Here is a 22,246-nt window from a genome sequence, read left to right as displayed (position 1 = left end):
CCTCCATGAGCAGCCAGGCATTGCAGCAAGTGGAGCTGACCCTGACAGCCTCCACCCTTTTACTTATCCACACACAAACACCTAAGACTGAAGATTTCAACATTCATTTTATTAACAAAGTGCAAACAGTTTTAAACTAGGAGTTGTAGAGCACATTCACACGGACACAGGGCACAGGCAGCCACACGAGGACAACACCGGGCTCATGCTTTGTCACTAACCAGGCATCAGCTCCCAGAGGAGCTTCACAAGGATTTCAGCAGCTCAAAATGCAACGAACAAAGAGTTTGGCAATGGCTGTGGTTGGTCCACGTCACCAACTGGGGAAAACAATTGGAGTGGTGGCTGTTTTCCCCCAGCATTCCCAAGGACAGTCACACACTCATTCCAGCAGCACAGCAGGACACTCATGCCCCCCCCCCGGGGACGGGGCTCAGCACCTTCCCCACCACTCCTCAGAGCAGCTGAGGCTGGTGGAGCACGAGTGCCACCCTTCAGTGCTGGGCCTGCAAAGGTCGTTGTGCCCCAGGACAGGGTTAAGACAATGGCAGAAGAACCAGGCAGCCAGGGACAGCGGCCTCGGGCTCAGCTCCAGGGAATGCACAGCCCTCTCCCCAGGGATGCAGCCGTGGGTCTTCAGGCCTCAAGCCCATGCTCTACCTGCTCCAAACAAAGTCAGTTTGAACTGAAAACGCTCCTGCTGGAGCAGTTTTAAGGCTTCAAACACAATCTTACGAGTTAAAATTTTATGCCAGCTACTTCAACCCACTCAGTTTTGTACTGATTATGGAAGTGTTCAAAGCTCAACCCTCCCTCCCTCCTCCCAGACTGCCTCAGAGCCGGAGGGAGCTCAGGATCCTGACACAGGATGAGCAGTGGCTCTGTGGCTGCAGCTCCTGGAGCAGCACAGGGAAGGTGCAGCCCCAGGGCTGGCCAAGGAGAACCTTCCCAGTTACCTGGTGCTGTCCTCTCCAGGAACAAAGCTGGGATCGTCAGAATTGGCTTGATCCCCATCTGGTAACACCGAGGAGTGCTCTGAGGGTGAAAACAACACCAGAAAAACCCAGTCACCCTCACCAGTTAGCACTGGAACAGCCAGGGAATGCTCCCTCCCCTCACTCAGGCCAACACTTCACCCCCATGGCCTCATGGCTTTGATCCATTGGACTGGAAGTGAAAGCTTAACCAGAGGACTTTCTGAAGCTCCTCTGAACTGCTGGAAGCACATTCCTGCCAATTAAGATGCAAATCCATGTCTAAGGCAGTGGTTACCTCCCTGGAATTAGCCTACTTAGAGTGCCAATCCTGGCATACAGGGAGTTCCAACTGGGAACTGGAGCTATGGGTTTTCCAACCCTTCCCAGGAGACTCACCTAAACTGACTTCTCAAGGCTAGCAAGTGTTTCCCTCTCCTGTTTTGAGCTGTTTTAATTGGGATCCCAAGAGAAGAGTTCCAAATCTTACTGGCAGTTTCTTGAGCTTGAACACCTCCACAGCCCCTCCCAGGGATCTGTACCCAAGGAGCTCTGGGAAGACTGGGAATGTTTGGGAAGAGGGGCTCTATCAGCTCTACCTTCGCTGGGGGGCTGGACAGAGAAGGCCTGGTTGAACACCTCTGAGGGAGAGGTGGCATCTTCCTGCTCCTCGTTTTCTGTGTCACATTCGATGTCACTGTCACTGCTCATCCCTGGCAGGAGGTGAAGGACGTGCTTCTGACACACCCCAGCTGCAAGAGAAACCAGAGACACCCAGGGCAAAATGATGGGCAGCAGGATCTGCACAGCTGAAACGTCTGACTTTGTCCCATGGAAGAGTTCCTGCCAGCTCTTGGGATTTGATATCAGGAGAACTGAGGGAAGGAGCACTTTCCAAGCACTCAGGGGTCTGGGAGAGCACTGGGTACCAGCCCTGAACACAACTGGATTTGTCCTGTATGCCACCAGCTGAGCTGCTCAGTCTACTCAGCAACTGGGACAGACAATAAAAGTTGCTTTTCTAGGAGCTAAAAGGCAGCACAACCTGGGGGGTAGATGGACCTACCAGAGCCTTCAAGCAGCAATAGTGTATTTGAGTCTCACACAACAAATTTCCCCTCCAAAGCAGAACCAGAGCTGTTGGTGTCTCCAGGTGGTGACCCTGGGTGGGCACTGGGCAGCCAGAACTCTCCGTGGACAACACAGGGTCTGCTTGGCTCAGCCTCTTAAGAGCTGATACTCATTGCTAAGAAAAAGCAAAGTGAGGGGCCAACTCTACTGTAGTTTTTCCTCTGAAAGGAAAAAAATTGTAATATTTGCTTCCTGGGGTTTTTAACAATGAAGTATTTCAGTTTCTAAAGCGTTTTCCTATTGGGCTCCCTGCTCTGAGAGCAGAACTGCAGGAGCACATCATGATCACGCTGCAGTGACTAAGAGCAGAAATTCAGTTTTGTCACTGAGAGACCTTCTGTAAATGCCAACTCCCACACAATATTGCACACTGCAGCTCGAGATGGATGCTGGCACCTTAATATAGGCTTTGCGCTACAATCCAGTCATTGAAATTCAAATTAGTGCAGGGGTGGAAGGCAGGAGAGTTTTAGCAAGATAAGAAAAACTCTGTGTGGACTTTCAGAAGGGAAAAAAAAAAAAAAAAAAAAAAGCAGTGTTATTTTTTTCCAGCATGGAAAGGATGCAGGAAGGGAGGAGGAAAACTTTCCTTCAAGTCTCTAAGGAAACTGGATTATGTACAACACCCAGCATGAATGAGGTGCTGGAGAGGCTCTCGTGTGGCTGTGGAGAAAGTTACCACGGGGGGTTGTCCCTGAAGGCAGCAGAATTACAAGCCAAGGTCACTGACTGCTATTTTAATTAGGTAAGAAATTCTTCTCAAGGCCACTCCACTGAACAGCAAAGCAGAGACCTGGAGCTGTCTCAAGGTACAAAAAGCAGCTGCTTGTCCAGAGAGCGATGGCGCCACGTGACAGCCCCGATCCTGCCCCAACAGCAGCCATACCGAGCTCTTCTCTCCTCACTCAGATTTATTCTCCAGCTGCCAAATTACAGCAAAGTTCAGCAGCCATGGAAGCAGCTTTTGGGGGTGGTTTTCTCTCGTTCTTTCCCGCTCCAGAGGCGGAGCAGCAGCGCCCGGAGCGCGGCCACGCTGCACCTGCCCCCCACAACGTCCAATTTACCTTCCTCTGGTCCTGCAGAGGCACCTTCAGAGCCCATCCCCTGCAGCTCCCCGGGCTCAGAGCTGCTCTCCAGGCCACCAGACTGGGCTCCTTCCATCCGACATCCCTTGGAGTTTGAACTTGGGGAGAAATACAAAACCCCACGTTAGAAATTCAGCCTTAACTCAGTGGTGGAAACAAAGCCTTTTAGCACCACATTGAGTTTTACTCCTTATTTAAGTCTCCTACACACCCACTTAAACTTCCAGCTTTTTTTTTTAGCATTTTAATATTTCTAAATCAATCGAAAAACCTTGAAAAGTTTGAATATTTTCCCAAAAAAGGTGACTCTACTTATTTAGAAAGAATAACCTGAAAACTCCATTGCTCTTTGCTTAGCTGGCCAACAGAGAATTATCATGAAACAGCTGAAAAATCAAGTTAAGAGCAAAAAGCATCATCTTAAATGAGGAAATCAAAAGTGATTAAATTTCAGTTAGAGGGTAAGTGGGAAAACAGACCTGGACTGCCTTTCAATTCCAAGTGTCAAACTCCAGCCAAAGCTGATCAAAAAAAGAGAAAAATGGAAAAAAAAAAAAGGAAAAAGGAAAAAAGACAACTTGTAACCTAGTTATAAACCCAAAAATTGCTGTCCAGAGGGAACAGCATCAACCAAGTAAACTTCAAAGTAATTTTTCTTTCATGCTGCAAGCACCTGGTTTTAGGAGATTGTGGCATTTTTGTAGACCAAGGGAAGGTGGGGGAGGAGATAAGAGGAAAAATGAAGAAACCCTTACCCCAGAGCACCAACTTTTCTGTTCTTCTCTACAGCAGCCAAGCCATTCAAGCCAGAAGCTCCCAGCTCAGAATCTGATCCCTCACAGGGTCTCTCCTCCTGCTTTGGCAGCGCCTCGGCAGCCCCGGGGCCAGCCAGGGCCCGAGCGTGGGGCCGAGCACTCAGCTTGGAGCTCCCCAGGCCTCCTGAGCAGAGAGAGCACAGATGTGACCCACATGACCCTCCCCTCCTTCCCTGAGTGCTGGACAGGGGCAAAATTCCAATTTCTGTGGTAGAGGTTTTCTTGTGCTTGCACTAAGGGAAGGGCATCGTGCAACTCAGGAGCAGCACTACCATAAAATTCTTCCTGGAGTTTCCTTGAGTTCCCTCTAAGCTAAATCACAATTTAAACCTGGCTCAGTGCTGTTTGATCCGGGATTTTCACTGTCAAGTTCACTCCTGAAGTATTTGCTGAGACACCAGAACATAACACATCTATTTATGTTCTGGTAAGTGAATGTGAGGTGCTGCCTCCCAGCTCAGCTATCAAAGGTACAGTAACACTCCGTGGGAGAAAGGATCCATGCAAGTTTAAGGGAAACTCCAGCTGCCAAATAAAAGACTCCTTGAAAAGCTTTAGTACAAGAGATGCCAATTCCATCCCACCCAGGTGACAGTGCCCAGGTACCCTCAGCAGGGTGGCTGTCCCCCTTCAGGCGCAGGTTCCCATCCCCGCTGTCCATGGCTCTCCTCAGGGACAGGCTCCCGGCTGCTCCCGAGCGAAGGGGCTTGCCTGAGGTGCTTTTCTTACTGGCAGCTGCAAAAAAAGTGTAAAGATGTGACAAGTGTTCACTCAAAGCACTGCTGGACCCTGGCCTTATGCTTGTTGTAAGTGAAGCTCCACATTATTCTCATTTTTCATTAACTCCCACTCCTGCACAAATCCTGCCACACCTTCCTGTCAAAGGCCTGGCCTGGAGGGAAGCCTGGCCAAGACTGCACAAGTCATGTTCACCTGCCTTGCACTGAAACATCCTTCAGAAAGCTTCCTTCAGCCAGCATGAGATTATAAAGGATAGACAAACCTAAATCCTGGCTTACTTGTATTTTAGATTCCAGCAAGTCTGGACTGTTTTAATTTGTTCCCTGCAACAGCCTCAAGTTCCCAGATGGGCCTGATGCAGAGCAGTCAAGGGAGTGACCAGCTCAGACCAGTCAGAGCCTGGGTTAAACCTCAGAACATTGTCACTGCATCAGGTTTGGCAGTGGCTGTGGGGTGAAGTTTTGGTGTTTTACAGAGAAGGGCTGAAATCAGTTTCAGCAACTCAATGGCAGAGCAGGTTTACATTTCTGATCTCCAGCTGAACCCAAGTTTGAAGAACTGCTGGGGACATGAACCACCTGTAAAGATGATTTAAATCCTCCATGCACTTACAATTCCTTATGTAACAGCTGGTGACTGAAGACTTGGTCAGGAGCTCCATCCCTATCTCCTGCAGTTTGCTGCAGCTGTCAGTGCCACAGGCAGCCAGGGCCCCCTGCTCGATGGAGAAGAAGCTGGGCTGTCCCTCCCCTGAGCCAGCATTGCTGCTCCTCACTTCAGACAGCTGGTTCTTCACATCAGACATTTTGCTTCGAACTTCAGCCATCTGGGTTTTGAGTCTTTTCAGCATCTTCAGATCGGGGGGCACCCTCCACATGGCCTGGTGCCTCCGCTGGTCTCGATCCTTCAGGGAATAGGACGAGGCTTTGCCAAAGGAAAAGGCAGAGAACACAGCAGGTAAGGAAAACTATTCTCAAATAAACGTGGAGAGCTAAGAATTGTACCTTTTGTCCTGCTATAAAAGCGAGGGACACACATTCTGTCCTGGCACAGCACCACACTGAGGCTGCAAGCACTGCCAAGCTGCTGGGACAGCAGGGCTTGTTCCCTGTTGTGGAAGAAGGTTCCCAGTCCTGCTCAGTGGGAGAAGCCAGGCTCCCAGTACTGCTACAGGAATTCTGGTGACATCTGAGCTACCACCTTGCCAGCCAGGCTGCCAGGTCATCTCAAATTTTTATAAAACTTGTTGACTGTGTCTAGAAGATTCTCAGACCACCAACATCTCGTAACACAGAGAACTCAAAGAAATCTGAAAATAGGGAAGGAGTTCTCTTAATTACCTCACAGCAGAAGATCAGGTTGAGCAGCTAATACCTGAATAAGCCTCTGTGTTGCTCAGCTGGAATTAGATCAACCTGGATCTATCTGAAGTGTTATAAATTCTGGTTTTCACTGCAAATTCAGCTGTTCCAAACTCTAAAGTCAAGTGGCTCTTAGAAACCTTCACCTCAGGAGGTGAGGTCTGGCAAACTCCAAATGGAACAGCAGCTTTGTCTTTACTGACCAACTTCAGTAAGCTCTGGGAACAGTCAAATCCCAAGGGAAGCTCCACAAACCAGGTGATTTTGGCTGTGTGTTCAGTAGCTAAAGATTCACACTACTCAGCACAACAGGAGAGCTTCACCTGCTTGAGTGGCACAGCACAAAGTGCAGTGCCCTCTCCTGAGCTCCTTTTGTCCAGGGCTTTTTCCAAAAGCAAAACAGAACTGGGACTCACAGTTCATGTGCTGCTCCCATTTTTTTTTTTTTTGTACTTCTGGAAGTGACTTCCACTTTTGGAAATATGGATTACACTCACTGAAAATTCATGACTGTCTATGTAACAACATTTAAAAAGCTAATGACAAAGGAACAAAGAGTTGGAGTTAAATTCAGTACCACCAATGGCATTGTGGCAGCAAACCCAAGCATCGCTTGGAGCAAAGGCACAATTATTTCTCTTTTGTTCTACAAAGTCACCAAATGGTTGTGAGCCAGCAGCTCAAATAAGTGTCAATCATGACAAAATCCAATCAAACCTCAATAATACATTTAATTTCTCACTACCAGAGGAACAAGCAACCTCCAGGAAGAGCCAGGGGTGCCAGGACTGCCAGCTCTGCTGCTGCTGCACATGGAGTTAATTGCTGTTTTCGGGTCAAGAGTCCCAACTGAACCACAAATATTCCTCAATTATTTAAATACCATCACTATTTTTGGCTTCTGACATTTTGATCCATTTTCTTTTTTTTCTTTTCCACCCTTACAATCAGTCACATTTTTCTAGTTCTAATGGCCTCTAAATCCCAGGATTTATTTTGTTGGTTTGCACCGTGCTCCAAGTACTTCCAGCCACTCCAGCTGTATGCAGGGAGAGGTGAAGCTGCTGCCTCAGCACAGAATTGTGTTTTGTGTTGGCTTCCAGTGCCAACCCCTTCCAGGAAAGGGGCTTTTCAGTCATCCCACAGCATTTCCAGGCTGGAATTAAACCATCAGATAGTTACCTCTGTTCTGCAGAAGAGAGGCAGGAGGACGTGGCTGAAGGCCCCAAAGGTTTTCCATGCCATTTCTGTCTTTTAGGTCCAACAAGTGGATTAAAATTAAGGGATCTATATCCAGCAGACTGCTGCTGGCTGTGGAGCCCAGGGCGCTGGCTCCCCGCCGCGAGGGTCTCCCACTGGCACTGCTGTAGCTGTGGCTGGTGCCTGACCAGGAGAGACACAAAGGTGGCATGTGTGGGACACAGGCACGCATTATTCCCTGGGAAAAATAAAAAGACTTACACAAGCAGATTAGGAATGAAAGCATCCCATGAAACTTAAGGAGACACCGGTATTTCATGGATTTCTGGGTGCTGAAAGCAATCAGATATGCTTCTAATTGAAGAGTAAAATAAAAACAACTGGAAAGGGGGAAGTGCTCCACTTCCTACCTTTTATAAAAATCTCTTCATAAACAGATTTGTTAACAGATCAAGACAAAGATTAGACTTACTCTAAAGGAGTAAGGAGACAAACATGTCTGTCTCTGAACTTCAGAACTTTCAAATAGGGAGTTCTGTCGTTCAAGCACCAACAGACTTGTACAGCAGCACAAATACCAATTCCAGAGAACGCCGCTTCTGGCATCTTTGTCCTAAATTCCATAATATATCTCTGTGTTCCATATAGATATGTTTCTTTCAGAATCTTATGGCTAATTTGGGCTGTGATCATCTCTAGGCTGCAAAAAATCCCAGAACACCTTTCTGTGTTGCATTTAAAATGTATTTCTGCTTGACTTGTGAGGATTCTTTACCTTATTCCCTCCAGATTCTTTGGGTTTTGCAGTGCACTAAGCCCCAAGTGAATGTGTCACCCACTCAGAGGTCACACAGACATCAGTAAAAATTCCTTCTCAGGAATTTCAGAGACACAAAGCTGCCCTCCAAACTTTGACATCATTTTTAAACCAGCACCTTCAGATGATTTCCCCCCCCCCCCCTTTTTTTTTTATTGAACCAATGAAGTGTTTCTGCTACACTGCAATAATCAGTACAAACCACATGATGCAGCAGTTCCCAAAATAGAACTGCCTGCAGAACACGCAGCTTGGAGTCGCTTCCAAGAGGAGCAGGGGAAGGAATCCAGCAGCGTTCCGCTTTTATGGGAATTCTGGAGTCGTTTTTCATACCTGATGCTCCAGGAGTAGCAGCAGCTGCTGCATCCTCCATGAGATCTCCATCTTCCAGCTCCATAGTACTGCTGTACTCCACATCATTCTCTCCAGACCTTCGGGGATGATCAGGGTGGGAAAAGGAGAATACAACTGTTAGCTTTCCTCAGATCTTGTTAAATGTTATGGCACAAAAAAACAACATAAAGTGCTGTAAATTGTATTTCCTGCGTTCCAAGCTACCCAAACTGAACAAATGAAGTGTAGTAATTAAATGACTGACTCATTAACCAAGAGGCCAGAAGTGCCACATGTACCTAGACTGCAAAATCTGATCCTGCAACTCCTGTATTTGTAAGTGTTGCAGCACATTCTCACGTTTTAATTAAGATTCCAGGATTTGACATCAGCTCTGCTCAGCCTTGAATTCCCTAATTTAAATACCTGTCCTTATCATCACTCTCCTACTACTACAACACTTCCCAATACCAGACCTCTGTTCTGTTACAGTGCTGAGACAGATTTCTTAATAGTGTTTTGGGAAAGAACCTTCACAGATTATCACTTGTCAAAGACAGAATGCAGCACTAACATAAATAAAGAGATCAGAAAGACAGTAATTAGCTGACCAAAAATTCAATGTTTAGCACTAACTCTATCAGTTCATGTTGCTCCCAGTATAGGAACCACCTCTCAAATCACACTGGAATCCCACACACCCCAGCAAATTACTCAGTTTCCACTGGAATTGGGATGATTACCCTGGGTACAAGGCACAGGATGATCTGAAAGGCATTTAAAGTTACTTACATAGTTTCTTCATCAATATCATTTTCTTCAGTGTTACTGGTTGCTGTTGAACTTGCTGAAGAGCTGCTGCCATCAAGGTGGTTCACCTCGTCTTCACCAGCAAGATCTATATCCAGGTCACCATCTGAGAGCTCGTGCTACAGGAAAAACAGGAGGTTTTTGATAAAGAAACATTCACTTGCACCTTGATGCATCCCCAAAAGCTATGAGCAGACACTCTCTGTCCCTTGTGTCACTATCACACAGCAGTGAGGGGGCTCTCAAAGCACATTAAAGGCTGGGAACAACCACAAGTCAGATTTTTCAGCTGCAACTTGGAGACTTTTTTGTGGTGGGATCTTTTAAGCTCTGTTCTGGAACATCTCTCTGGAGTCACCTCTCACTTACAGCTTTCAAGTGTGTCATCTCCTATTTCCATAGCAAGGATAATAAACCTCATTTACAATTCAGAAGCTCCCCTGTTTCTATTGCTGCCTTATCACAGAAAGCTACATATAAACAGAGGCAGGAAACAGAGAATTCCTACATTGAAGTCTTCCTGCTGGGTCTTCTCTTCCTCCTCTTCCTTGTTCTCCCGCGCTAATCCTGGAGCAGTGAAATTCTCCAGCAGTGCTTCAATGCTTTGTCCAGGTTTCTTTGCTCTTGTCTCTGTGCCCTCATCATTCTGGGGACTGAGGTGAGTGTCTGGAGGGGAAACCCCTCGGGATTTCTGAGTCCGGGACAGTTCAATCGCAAGCCTCTAAAAGGTGACAAAAATAACAGAGAAGACAACAATGGAGCAGCATCACCAAATCAAGCACCTTTGTTAACTTGCAGCTACACTCTAACAGGTGATTTACATTCACAAACATCCCACTTACTTCTTTTAGGTTATTTATTTGCTGGATATAACTTGTCTGAGCTGCTTCCAGTTGAGCAATGTACCAGTGCTGATCCCGGCACTTCTGGAAGAAGGTTGGTGAGCGCACTTGGAACCTTCAAAGGAACATTCAAAAGGGGTTTTCTGAAGGAGTTTGTTTGGTTTGGGGTTTGTTTCTAAAATGTCCCTTCCTCCATCCAAAAAAGCCCTGCAGAAAAACCTTAAAACTTAAAATCTAGTGGTGAAATAAACTTAACAGACAACAGGTCCTTTGTGGACTCAGTGTCCTGAACACCCTGACTGGCCACAGTGAGTTCCGTAGGAGAGACTCACAGACTTCCTTTATTCCCAAAGTTCTCCAATGCTCACTACAACTGTTCCTAAAGAGAGGGAGAAAGCATTTTTTTCCTTTAATTCTGGTAGCTACAGGTCTCTAACCCTTATTAGTGCCAGGAGCAGCTACTCCTCCAAGAAAGATAACATTTCCACAACTCCCTTTGGCACATTTCCGTCTTTAAAGCTGCTGACAGTGAAATCCATTTAGAGCAAAACACATCACTAACCTTTTAAATTCAACCGGTTAATTATTCCCTATTTCAGCAGTAGATTGGTGATGATACTTTGAAAGGAGAGCAGGGAAGCCCCACCTGAGGATCACGGTGTCGTTCTGTCGGTTCAAGTAGCCCTCGTTGGCCAGCAGGTCCAGGCGGAAGAATCGGTTGTAACCCCAACATTCCCCAACTTCAAAATCAGAGGCAAACTCCCGAATGATGTTTTTGGTGGGATCATTGGTGGATTGATGGACCATTTCTACACGGTATTCATACCTGCCCAGGGGAAAGGCACAGGGATTAGGGCCAAAAGGTGTCCGAATTTCTGAGTGGGTCAGGTTTAAGAGCTGCACTTCCCTGCCCAGCTGAACAGGTGAGTCAGGCTTACAATTTACTGAACACTTAAATAAACAAGGAAAAGGAAAAGGAAAACGGAGTAGAGAACTCCAAGACCAAACTACCACACAGATACTCTTATCAGTTCTTTTGCCACCTTCTTTTTTATCTCAAGAAAGCCACTGAGTAACAACTTTAAAATATTATCTCTGTGCCTGATTCAAAGCTCAATGGACAACAGAAGTCTCACCATTCTTTTCCCAAGGGCTCTGCAGTCTCTGCAAACACTGACAGAAAAACCCCACCATCTGTCCTTACTGCAGGTTTGCTTACTTGGATGTCTCTGGCAATCCAGCAGACAGCTCCAGGAACACTGACAGGTAGTAGCCCCGAACTACTCCATTTCCATCCTTGAAATGAAATTGAGAGGTTCATTAAAAATAGAAAGGAAAAACCAGAAAAAATAAAAAAAACCAAAGCACTGATACAGAAGACTTAGAAAAGTTTAGAAAATAGCTTCAATCAACACTGGATTTGCAGCAGGAATCTACTTTGGATGTTACAGTTGTGATTTTTAGACTTCAGTGGCCTCCTACTGTAACATGAATCAACAAGAAGCACATACACAGTGCAGTGCTGGTATCTCAGATATAAATCTCAAGACAAAGCTTTAATTACTCTAATAGCACTTTAGATATTTGATTAAGTGGAAGTCTGAATAGACAAACACTTAATGTACCAGAAAAATATTATTTCAGGTTAAACATTAGTTCTGAAATATTTTACATACAGTCACATTTCAAAGCTACTTATTTTTTGAGAAAAGAGCAATTTGTTCAGAAAAAAATCCCATGCAACATGAAAAGTTAGGGCAGTTAACTAAGCAACAATATTAGAGTCACCAGAAGTCAAGAAAAAATACAGCAAAACCTCCATTACACTCACCTGAATCAAGGATGAAGAATGGCTCAACTTGAATCCTCCAGCTTGAAGAAACATTTCAACTTACCATTGAAAAAATAAATTTTAATGCCTTCTGACAGCACAGCTCATGGAGCTAATCCTGAATTTACAGTACTCTGGAAACTTCCACACAGTTCCACCTCTGCACTGCAATAATACAATTCTGGGCATCCATGGGCTTCACTTACAGAGTCAATTCTCCAAGGATGCCACAAAAATCACTAAGACAGAGCTGGTGCTCCACCACCAAACTCCTCCTTCTCCACACAGCTGCAGGAGCAGCACTGACCAGAGCAGGGAATGTGGAAAGATCCCAGCTTGGGGGTCAACATTCCAACATGGACAAAGCTTCAGAAACTGGAATATTCGGCCCACTGAAGGGACATAGCAAAATACACATTTTAATGTCCAGTTTGAGAATTGAATGCAGAGTCAACAACTAATACTCGGTCCTCCTCCCACCTTCCCCAGTAAGTATTACTCAAACATAGAGTAAGTTACTCTGTACCTCAGTTCTGTAAGGAACATCTGCAAAAAACACTGAGGCATTAAAATATCTATTAAGGTTCCTATGCCATATTAGTAGGACCCATCTTTAATTGCTTTTAAATTAACCAGACAAACTATACTGAGAATGTTCTCACTGGAGATCTGGAGGCAGAGAGGGAATTCCCCAGTGGTTGGTGATCAATTCTTAAAATGTTCTTTTCCTACAGCTTTTCATATACAGCATGAGACAAACTGATGATTCCTCACTGGAAAGCCTGGGAATGAACTGGGATGGAATAAAAACTGCAGTTGAAGACAAAACTCACCGGGTAAACTTTTAATCTCCAGCACAGTCCTGACACCTGCAGGGGAGGGCTGTACACGGGATCCGCTCGCTGGCGCAGGGTACTGGTGAGAGAGGAGGAAAAATATTTGGTACTGGGACAAAGCAAACCCCTCATGGAGCCATGAGCTGCACAGGCAATTGTCCTTCTCATGGAAAATAATTGTTCACCTGGTAAACAAGAGATTGTTAATGGAATTTCTGTAGTTTAGTCCACATCTCACAGTTTTCTGTGGAGATTATTCTGTGTTTTAAATAACATTTCTCATGTAGAGAAGGAACAGAAGGATGTTCCCAATATTCACAGTAATTTAAGATACATTCTTACCTGAAGTTTTCCAAGACAAATGTAGTTGAGTCATAGGCTGGAACCAATTCACTGTGGGGGAAAAGAATAAACACATTACACTTGAATAACATGGCATTAAAAATCCCAACTTTCACAATCTGTAGAAGAATTTTAGATGATTTAGGTCACCAGAGCCACTGCACTTCACCAGGACTACACTGGGTTATTGCAGTGTAATTCCATTTATAAGCCTCCTTAGGAGGAGATCCCTTGGTGCCACTAGAAAACGAACATTCAGATTTAAACCAAGACACAGCCAAACCAATTTTTGCTGAGGAATTCTTGAGACTTCTCTGACTTTCCATCTTTTGAAGACATTTTTTCAGCACAGGCTCCCTCAGAACCCAGCACCAGCAGCATTCTCCTGATGCAGAATTGTGCTATGAAGTGGTTTTGGCTGTATATTCTGAATTAAGGTGACCTGCAGAGGCATCTCATGAGAGCCTGGCAATTATATACTGAATGACCCAATAATAAGAGAAAAAAGGACAAATCAGTAAACTAAGTGTAAAAGAGAAAAAAAAAAAACTTGTGAGCTGGAACCCACTGTCCTGACTCCCCAGCAGGGACTACAGACACAAAATGAGCCCTGCTGGGACAGAAAAGCCTACTTGCAGCACAGGTTACTACCAGGAGTAAGCTAAGAGGAAAACTCTCCTCTCAAGTACTTTAAATATGTTTTTAAACACTGAACAAACAGAACAGAAATGCAACACTCACCTTGTGAAGTCTGGGGGGACAGGAGTGGTGACAAACGAGGCCATGGGCTTCCGATGGACCTGCTGGAACATCATCAGGATCTCTGAGCTTTTGGATATCAGCTCACTCTTGCTGCAGGACCGTAACTATACAGGGAAAAAAGGAAGGAAAAACATCCTTAGCTGAGCAAAAATCAGAGGTTTTATCCACTTTTCTTTTTAAACAACTAAATTGCACGTTTATCACAGCTTCAGAAAGTTTCCCCATGACACAACGTAAAAGGGAGCTTGGAGGTTTTGGGTTTTGGTTATTTTGTTTTCCAGAATTCCACAATGAAAGTTACAACAACTAGTGTGTATTTCCCTTAGGTTAAACTAATTTATATACAACTGGGTAGTTTTGTACGATATTGCCACTAATCCCTGTACTAGTTTTTCAAGCAATACAACACCTTTTGAGTGTTTCTAGAAGACGTACTTGTTTTTAAGAAGAAATCGTGCAACCTAAGGCCACTTCAGTGAAGAGATATCCTCCAGAAATCTCCATCAATTAATAGTTTTAAAATGAAAAAGAAATCAAGAAAAGCTAACTGAGGAGGGATCTCTTTTCATAATCACCTGATGTTCTACTTCTTGAAGCAGGGTTTCTAGAAGTTCAGTTTCTTGAGTAAGTGATGTTTTTTGACCTGTTTAAAGAAAAGACATGGTAAAACCCCCAAAACCACATACTATTTCTTAAGAAAGTGTACTTTTCATTTTCTTTTTTCCCTCACATGGAAGCTGCCCCAGAACATACTAAGGTAAAGGATTTCTAAATATACCAAGGTTGATTGAGAAAGCATTTGAAAAGCAAGTCTACATTTTTAATTAGAGCTGTAGTGAAGAACTCATTTGAGGTTAAGTCAGTAACGAAACCCTCTGTGTCCCAGAAACAGCAGGATTGTTGTTTTGGGGTGCTTTTTTGGACACAAAAAAAAGCAGTTTTGACTCTTATCCAGACAAGCCTCACTCATATTAAAATTACACTAAAAGGAGCATTTATCACAAAGATGTAATTTTCAAACTTTTCTAATTAGAAAGATGCACTTCTTGACCAACATAAATGATGAAGTAAAAGCACTTTAGTTGAAAGGTGCTAAACATCCTCCAGCTAGATGGGAATGTTTTCCAAGATATTATATAGGAGTTTTTAATAGAATATAATCAGGTTATGTCAAATTTAGACCTTATCACAGTAACTACCTCATTAACCAAAAGCTTTGCTGCAGGTGGAAGTTTTCTACCAGCAGTGAGCTTGCTCAACACCAGGCAGCGTGGAAGGAGTCATGCTCCCAGGAAAACAGTTTCTCAGCGGATTTATACATTGTTAACAAATTTCTCCTCCTCCTCACAGAGGCCAATACCCACCCATCAAAGTGATGAGCTTGTTCTTGAGCTGGGTGTCCAGGCGGGCGATCATCATCTCCACGGCGTTGCGGATCTCCCGCACGCGCTCGTCCTTGGCGCTGCGCACGGCCTCCACGTTCCGCTCCTGAACGCGGCAGGAAAAACACGGACAAAAGCCTTCACACATCTGCATCTTCCACTCATTCACACCTTGACTCCACTCTCTCAGATCCCAGAAATGCTTAAGTCTCCCTAAATCCCCCATGAGGAAAAACAGGAGCTTTGGTTTTGAGCGTTGCTCCTGGAGCAGCCAGGATTTCACCGGGTCCCTCAGCGTGCCCAAAGGTTAATTGGGAAGCTGAGCAACATTGTCTCATCACACAGGGATTTGTCATATGGGGATTCTTTAGTATCAGACCTGTAAATGCAGCTGCCAGTTTCTCTTCTGCAACTTGTGCAGCACAGAAAAATTATTTTTGTGGTAACGAGAATGATGTGATAAAAACAGAAAAGCTCTTTGTGGTAATAATAATGGATAAAACCAGCATCTATCTCCCTGGCAGGGGAAGGCCACAAACTCTCAGCATTTTATAAACACAAGTGGCCCATGTGGTGATAAAGTCACATCTGAGCTGGAGCAGAGCAAAACTATCAGTGCATGTGGCAAACAACCACCTGAACAACAGGCAAAAATCATACAGAAACTCAATCAAAAAATTTCTGATTTTATCTGCACAAAGACTACACATCATAAATGTAACACAAAAGTAATCCTTCCTGGGAACCAAGAAACTGCATCAAATTGCTGGAATTCCCTCTGAAACTGCCCAAGCTGAACGTGCCAATATTTGTATCTGACACGTTCACAGGGAAGAAAAAGGAGATACACGAACAAATCTCCAACTGGTGAGCTGCTCATCCTGCAGACTCAAATGCATTTACAGATTATTATCCTAGAAAAAGGAAAACAAGCTGCTAGAATAAAGCATTTTTATTCTTATTTAGCCTGACAGAATGTACTTTAAGTGTTGACAAAAACACATCTTTCAAAGTACTGTGCAACTCCAGCTTTTAAACAGCACTCACCAAAAGAAAAATTGTATTACCTAACTCTAAACCAGAGCTGAGAATATTTTGATCTTTTCACATTGTATAAGAAGAGTCAAATGAAAAAGCAAAAAGATCTCACTGTGGAATAATCCCATCACCTTCTAACAGGTACTACTTCCACTTCCCACTTTACAGTTATCCTTTGCCACTGGAATACTACAGGAAAACTTCCTTACCACTTCCTGCACCAAACTGATCAATTCCATGAGTCTTCTCCTAAGCTTTGCCACTTCTTCATTTACTTTTGTGACGTGCTGCTCGTAGATTTCTGCCAGTGGTTTAAAAGTGTGTCCTCCATGCTGTTCAAAGAGAAAAAGGGGGAGGAGGAGGAGGTGGTGAATAACAGAGCATCTCTTTTCCACTTTATTCCACTCCTATTAAATTCCTGAAAGAGAAGGGAAGAAAGCCTATGAGTGTATCACTCGTTCTGGAAAGGTTCCAAAGCAGATTGTATGTAGGAAGTCAGTCTTTCGCTTCCCTTTGTAAGAAGTCATGAATTTGGCTCTCATTCCATCAAAACTTCCTGTCAGGAGTTATTTGGAGTCTCAAGAGTCCTCCGAAAATAAACTGCTTCATTCACTGTACAGTCCTTTACCAAATCAAATATTGATAGAAGGTTTATTTTTATCATTATTATTAAAACACCCTTCCCAAACAAAGGCAGCACACTGTTAACCACTTACATTCCAGACAGCAACAGCTGTTGCTCTTTGAAATACCCAGCTGGATGGATAAACTCTGAGGAACTGTGCTACAGCTTTGGAGATTAGAGGCCAGGACAATTAAATAACAAGTGTTATCTGTGTTTTTTGAGCAAGGCTTCTTCCTTTGCCCACAAAACTCTCTCCATCACACAGAATTTGTCCAAGACATCATGAAGGTTATAACAAGGAAGGCAATTCTGACCTGCTTTTGGCAAAAATTCAATTTCCTTCTCTAACTACAAACAAAAAGTATTGTGTTTCACAAGCAATGTCATTAAGTAATAAATACACATAAAACTGCAGGATTTGCATGGCAATCCAAGAGCTGTAACAGCAGTTTCACAGCATTTCTAGTTCTTCAAAACCACTGTCAGACACAAAGCCTGAAGTCTCTCACACCATGTGCATTCCAGCAAGTCTCCTCTTACCATTCCTCCCCAAAGTGCACACTGGTGGCAGATACACTTCTTGCAGGTCCAGCAGAAAACACTGAGCTTCTCATGATGATTTTCACACCTTAAACCAAAAAATACACATATCACCAACAGAAAACAGCAATGAATTTTCTACAAACTCAATTTAATATTTTCACTTGTTTTGCTACACAATCCTGCAAGTAAAGCACAAAACATCTTTTGCAAGAACAGTTACATTCAGTAAAAACCTTCTGTAAGATTAATGTTGCTTTTAGTATTCTCTCAAGAAGCACTTCACAGATACAGAGAGTACATTACTAAAATTGGCTCCTAGAACGCAAACCACAAAACACTTCATGCAAAGAACACTCCATTTACTTGTCCTTTTCATTCTCTTCATGCTTTGTGAGGCTGCAGAGCTGAAGTGTGTCCAGCTGCTGTGTGACCTCCTCTGCCCAGCGACAGTTGACAAGCTCTCGGAGCTGCAGGGGGGCTCTGCAAGAAGGATGGCATCGTTAGAGCAGGAATCTGGCTCCAGGAGCCAAAGGAGAAGCACTGAAGTGAATTCAGTTCAATTCTACACTACTAGAAGAGTCACAGGCAAAAAAAAAAAGCAGAAATTGTAATAGTTATTCCAAGGGAAAAAAAGTCAATTAGCTCATTTGGGGACTGGGGAGAGGTAGGATACAGGATAGCTGCATGAGCACATCACACAAATTACAGGCATAAAAAATGGACACTTTCACACTGAAAACTGAAGCTTCTGGGCTCTGACTTTTTTAAGAAGAATATAAAGAGGAATTCCCTCTAGTTACTCTTATTACACCAGCTACATACACAGCAGTGTTATGTGGGAAGAACAAAGATCCTGCTTAGCTTGTCACAAAACTAGAACACATTTTACAATAAGTATTATACCAGGGCCAATTTTTATAGAAACAGCAGGCAGGTCTCAAAAAAAAAAAAAAAAAATTCAAGCTTAAAAATATAGTGCAACCTGCACTGAAAAAGAGATTGATCATAACAGGACAATCCACTCAATTCCTGATATTAAAAATACCTTACCTGCAATGAGGGCACTGAGCTCTTTGTTCAGTCAGCCAACGCTGTGATGAAAAAAGGAAAAACCTTTTTAAACAGAGTGGAATGAAAGAACTGCAGGCAAACATGTTCCATCATTAATTAGGAGTTACTTATTTTTATTATAGCTTTCCTATATTTTTTTCCTTTTTTCAACAAATTTTCAATTTAACTATTCAACCACTTAGTCACAGAAGAAACTGCTACTTGTGTCTTAGTAACAAGCAACCACTTGGCTTCAGATGTCAGAGATGCTTCAGTTAAAATTATACAGAGAATTTTGAGGTACCAAATATTGCATTAGAAACCACCCACCTGGCAGATTCCCAGAGTCTTAGACTAAAGAGTGTGTTTCAATAAAGGAAAGAAAAAGACACCACAAGTATCTTTTTCAGAGTCTAATTAGTCTTCAAGATAATTTATTTCTTCCTCTTGGGTTATTTATAGACAAATTAAATACCTGAAGTTCAGTGATCAAATCCACAAGGAGCCTGGGAATGTTTCTCTTCCAGAAAGCTCCAGGGACAAACAGCTGAGCAAAGAACTTCACCTGCCCACTACAGCTCACAAGTGTAAAAGCTCAGCAGTTGATGGGTTTATATTTGTCAGCTCTCTACTACATTTAAAGAGTCTCATGAATAATCTCTCACCACCCAGCAACAATATGTCATCTACAATCCTTAATATGCAGCACAAATCCTTCACCTACAGCTCTTGTCAGAGCTTCCAGAGCGAAGGATGAACGTCTGTTCCAATTTCTGGAAATACTACTGGAGGTCTGGAAACCTCAGCTGAACCTTTTGCTGCTACAGCAACACAAAACAGCATCTGGATTTGGAACTGGAGCGTGATACACTGGGAACCACGGCCTCAACAAAGGAATGAGGACTGAGATGCTGCCTCAGACTCCCCTGAGAAAGATTTAGCCCCAGCTGATCACACCACACCAGCCTGACAAGCATTATAAAACACCTCCAGGATACAGGAGGTGATGCTATGACCTTACCAGATGCAAAGTCAGCATCTGATTTCTGTCCCAACTTTTGTCTTCCATGCAGGCATCGCCAACTCTCAGGAGGTGCTAAAGAAGGGATCATTGTGTGTCTCTTCCTTAAAGCAATTATTCCAGATGGTGCCTATAATTAGCACCACTGAAGGCAATGCACAGCCTGCCTACTTCTTCCTCAGGGGTGTTATAAAAGGTTTTGAAAGGGAAACTAAAGGAGGAAACAAAAAAAAAAAAAAGGAATCCTTGGAACTCCAGGAAAAGAATGTCTTCATAAGCTCAGTTTTCAGTTCGAACATTTGAAAGAATAAACCAAACCAAGCAAACTCACACGGATACAGCTGAAACAGCAGAGCTTGGAGCAGTGAGGGCACAGGCGGGCATCCCGCAGCTTCTCCATACAAATAAAACATCGGAACACCTCGGCAATGCTCTGCAAAGGGGGATTATCACTATTGTTAAACATGCTTCAAACACACCAGGGCTGCATTTGTTTTCCAGGCACAGTGCCAGGTTTCAGTTCCGTTCCAAACAGCGCATCTCCGAGGGAGACCTAACGTGGACATAACAACTCTCCCCCTCAGCTTTTCCTACACTGCACCAGCTCCCAGCACCCATTTTAAAACACTATTCTCCTTCTTCAAGGAAGAGCTTCTATTTGTCTTATCTCTTTTGGAGCAGTCCTTCCTGTAGCCAAGATATTCCTGCTTGTGATCGAGCGGTTGCCAGAAGAAATGGTGTTGTAGCTGCAGACAGTGGACTGGCACTAAACTATTTCTGAATTGTGGTAAGTGCATGTACGTGTTACAAACAGGAGGGCTTGAATTGAATTGGGTATTTTTTTTATTTTTAAAAGACTTATTTTTTTTAAGGTCTACCATTAGCACCAGCTCTATAATTTCTACACTCTCTTCTACCCCATTTAATCAATCTTGGGTGATAAAAACATTTCTCAAACAAGAAAGGTATTTTGAAAGCAATGTTTGCTTTCCATATTGATAGATAGTTAACTGATAAAGACGTTTTACCTTCTGTATCATACAGGAGCTATAACCCTTCTGGTTTTAACTATGGAACTTCACAAGGTCCTTCAGAGGTGCTAATTTTTCTCCCCACATCATTGAGATTGTGAATCAGCACAAAAGCACGACATCTTTAATTTTAAAGATACCACAGTATCTCCCATATATTAATGTTTTCTTTAACAGTTGCGAGCCATTGAAACGCACCATATGCGTTTACAGGAGGCGATCACAGCCGGTCTTTTACATTCTTCCCCAGCCTGGCTGTGACACAGCCCCCAGCAGGTGTTTGAGCTGCCGGGTTACAGCCACGGTGCCAAGGCGGGTTCCGTGTGTGCCAGGTCTCTTCCCACGCCCCCACCCACCCATCCATCCCTAGATCCATCCACCTCCGGAACTGGCACCTGCGGAGCTCCGCCAGCTCATTTCCGACCCCCTCCCCACCTGCCGCCTCCCTGCCCACCCGAGCCAAGCCCCGCAGCGCCGCAGGCTGTTCCCAGAGCCCGGGCCGCCGCCGCTTGGTACCACTCGGCCTTTTTCCCCCCGCTCACACAGGGGACAGGGACCCTGCGAGGGGCCCCGGCAAACCGGGAGGGTGCGGAGGAGAAGCCGCAGCCGCTGCCCCCTCACCGCCCTGAGGGAGCGCGCGCCGCCCGCCCGCCCGCCGCTCACCTCCACGCTCTGCTCGTCCATGGCTGCGGCCCCGCCGGCGGAGGGAGCGGGGACGGCTGTCCCCGGCCTCCCTCTCCGTGCCCGCGGGTGAGGAGCGGAGGCTCCAGGAGAGTTGTTTTTTAGGAGTGGACTCGGCGCTCCGGCCCCGCGCACCCGCCGGGCCGTGACCGCGGCAGCGCGGCCGCCCCGCCCCGCCCGTGCTGCGCATGCGCGGGGCCGCCCGCAGGGGGCGTGGCGGCGCGAGGGGCGCGCGGGAGGAGCGGCAGCGCCTGAGGGGAGCCGGCGGAGCGGGAGCCTCGGGCTTGGGTTTTCCTTTATTTTTCGTTATTTTCTCTTATTTTTCTTCATTATTTCTATTAATTCCTCCTTGCCGGCGAGGTTTCAGGAGCGGGGATGGGTTTCGGCTATTTTCAGTTGTTATAACCAGCGTTCACCAATAAATTAAATGTTTAACGCTGCTGAGTGTAGTGGCAGCAAGGATCGAGACCTCTATTGGAAGTAGATCAGTGTGATTAAAAACTACTAAATAAAGTTTGTGAAATTAATTTCTTGAAGCTGATAAGTTACTCGTAGGTAAAAGGGCACACTTGGCAGCGCACATCAAAAAATCAAGTTGTTCCTGTTCTTTTCAATACCCAGCCTGTTTCTTTTCCCATCAAACCCTAAAGCAGTTCACAGATGAGCTCAGAAACCAGCCTTTCCCTGCCTAAGAGCACTAATTCAAACTTTCTCTCCTTTGACAGACACAACTTTTCATAGGAAAAAAACTGAATACAACTTCAGGTATCTTACTCTCTCAAATTAGGCTGAAATATAACAAGATCAATGTAAAAAATAAGATATAAAATATCTATATTACATATAGAAAAACACAAAAATATAGAAATATTAAACATAAGAATGGTTTTCACTGTTAGGGTGGCCAAACAGTGTAACAGAGGTTGTAAACTCTTCATCCTTGGGAATTTTCAGGACCCTGCCCTGAGCTGCAGTCCAGGCGCTTGGACTGGACA

The 22,246-nt window shown here is 44.5% G+C and overlaps 1 protein-coding gene across 1 annotated transcript; it reads right to left on the bottom strand.

Moving 5' to 3' along the window:
• Positions 1 to 88: 88 nt before the first annotated feature.
• TRIM37 (tripartite motif containing 37) lies at positions 89 to 21,421 on the bottom strand. The gene is made up of 25 exons (XM_032129597.1): positions 21,234 to 21,421; positions 19,871 to 19,972; positions 18,519 to 18,559; positions 17,832 to 17,948; positions 17,466 to 17,553; positions 16,510 to 16,632; positions 15,245 to 15,368; positions 14,456 to 14,523; positions 13,860 to 13,984; positions 13,119 to 13,169; positions 12,774 to 12,855; positions 11,329 to 11,405; positions 10,756 to 10,935; positions 10,110 to 10,224; positions 9,776 to 9,988; positions 9,250 to 9,386; positions 8,458 to 8,555; positions 7,290 to 7,490; positions 5,359 to 5,670; positions 4,612 to 4,740; positions 3,946 to 4,129; positions 3,170 to 3,288; positions 1,574 to 1,726; positions 957 to 1,035; positions 89 to 660 (listed from the first exon to the last, which is right to left on the bottom strand). Exons 1-25 carry the CDS (start codon positions 21,252 to 21,254, stop codon positions 657 to 659), a joined length of 2,943 nt encoding a protein of 980 aa, XP_031985488.1. The 5' UTR covers positions 21,255 to 21,421; the 3' UTR covers positions 89 to 656.
• Between the last annotated feature and the right edge of the window lie 825 nt (positions 21,422 to 22,246).

This window comes from Corvus moneduloides, chromosome 20 (assembly GCF_009650955.1).
Source record: "Corvus moneduloides isolate bCorMon1 chromosome 20, bCorMon1.pri, whole genome shotgun sequence".
NCBI classification, from domain to species: domain Eukaryota; kingdom Metazoa; phylum Chordata; class Aves; order Passeriformes; family Corvidae; genus Corvus; species Corvus moneduloides.
The sequence above is the reverse complement of the archived record's forward strand: the minus strand, read 5'-3'. Positions and strand labels throughout refer to the sequence as shown.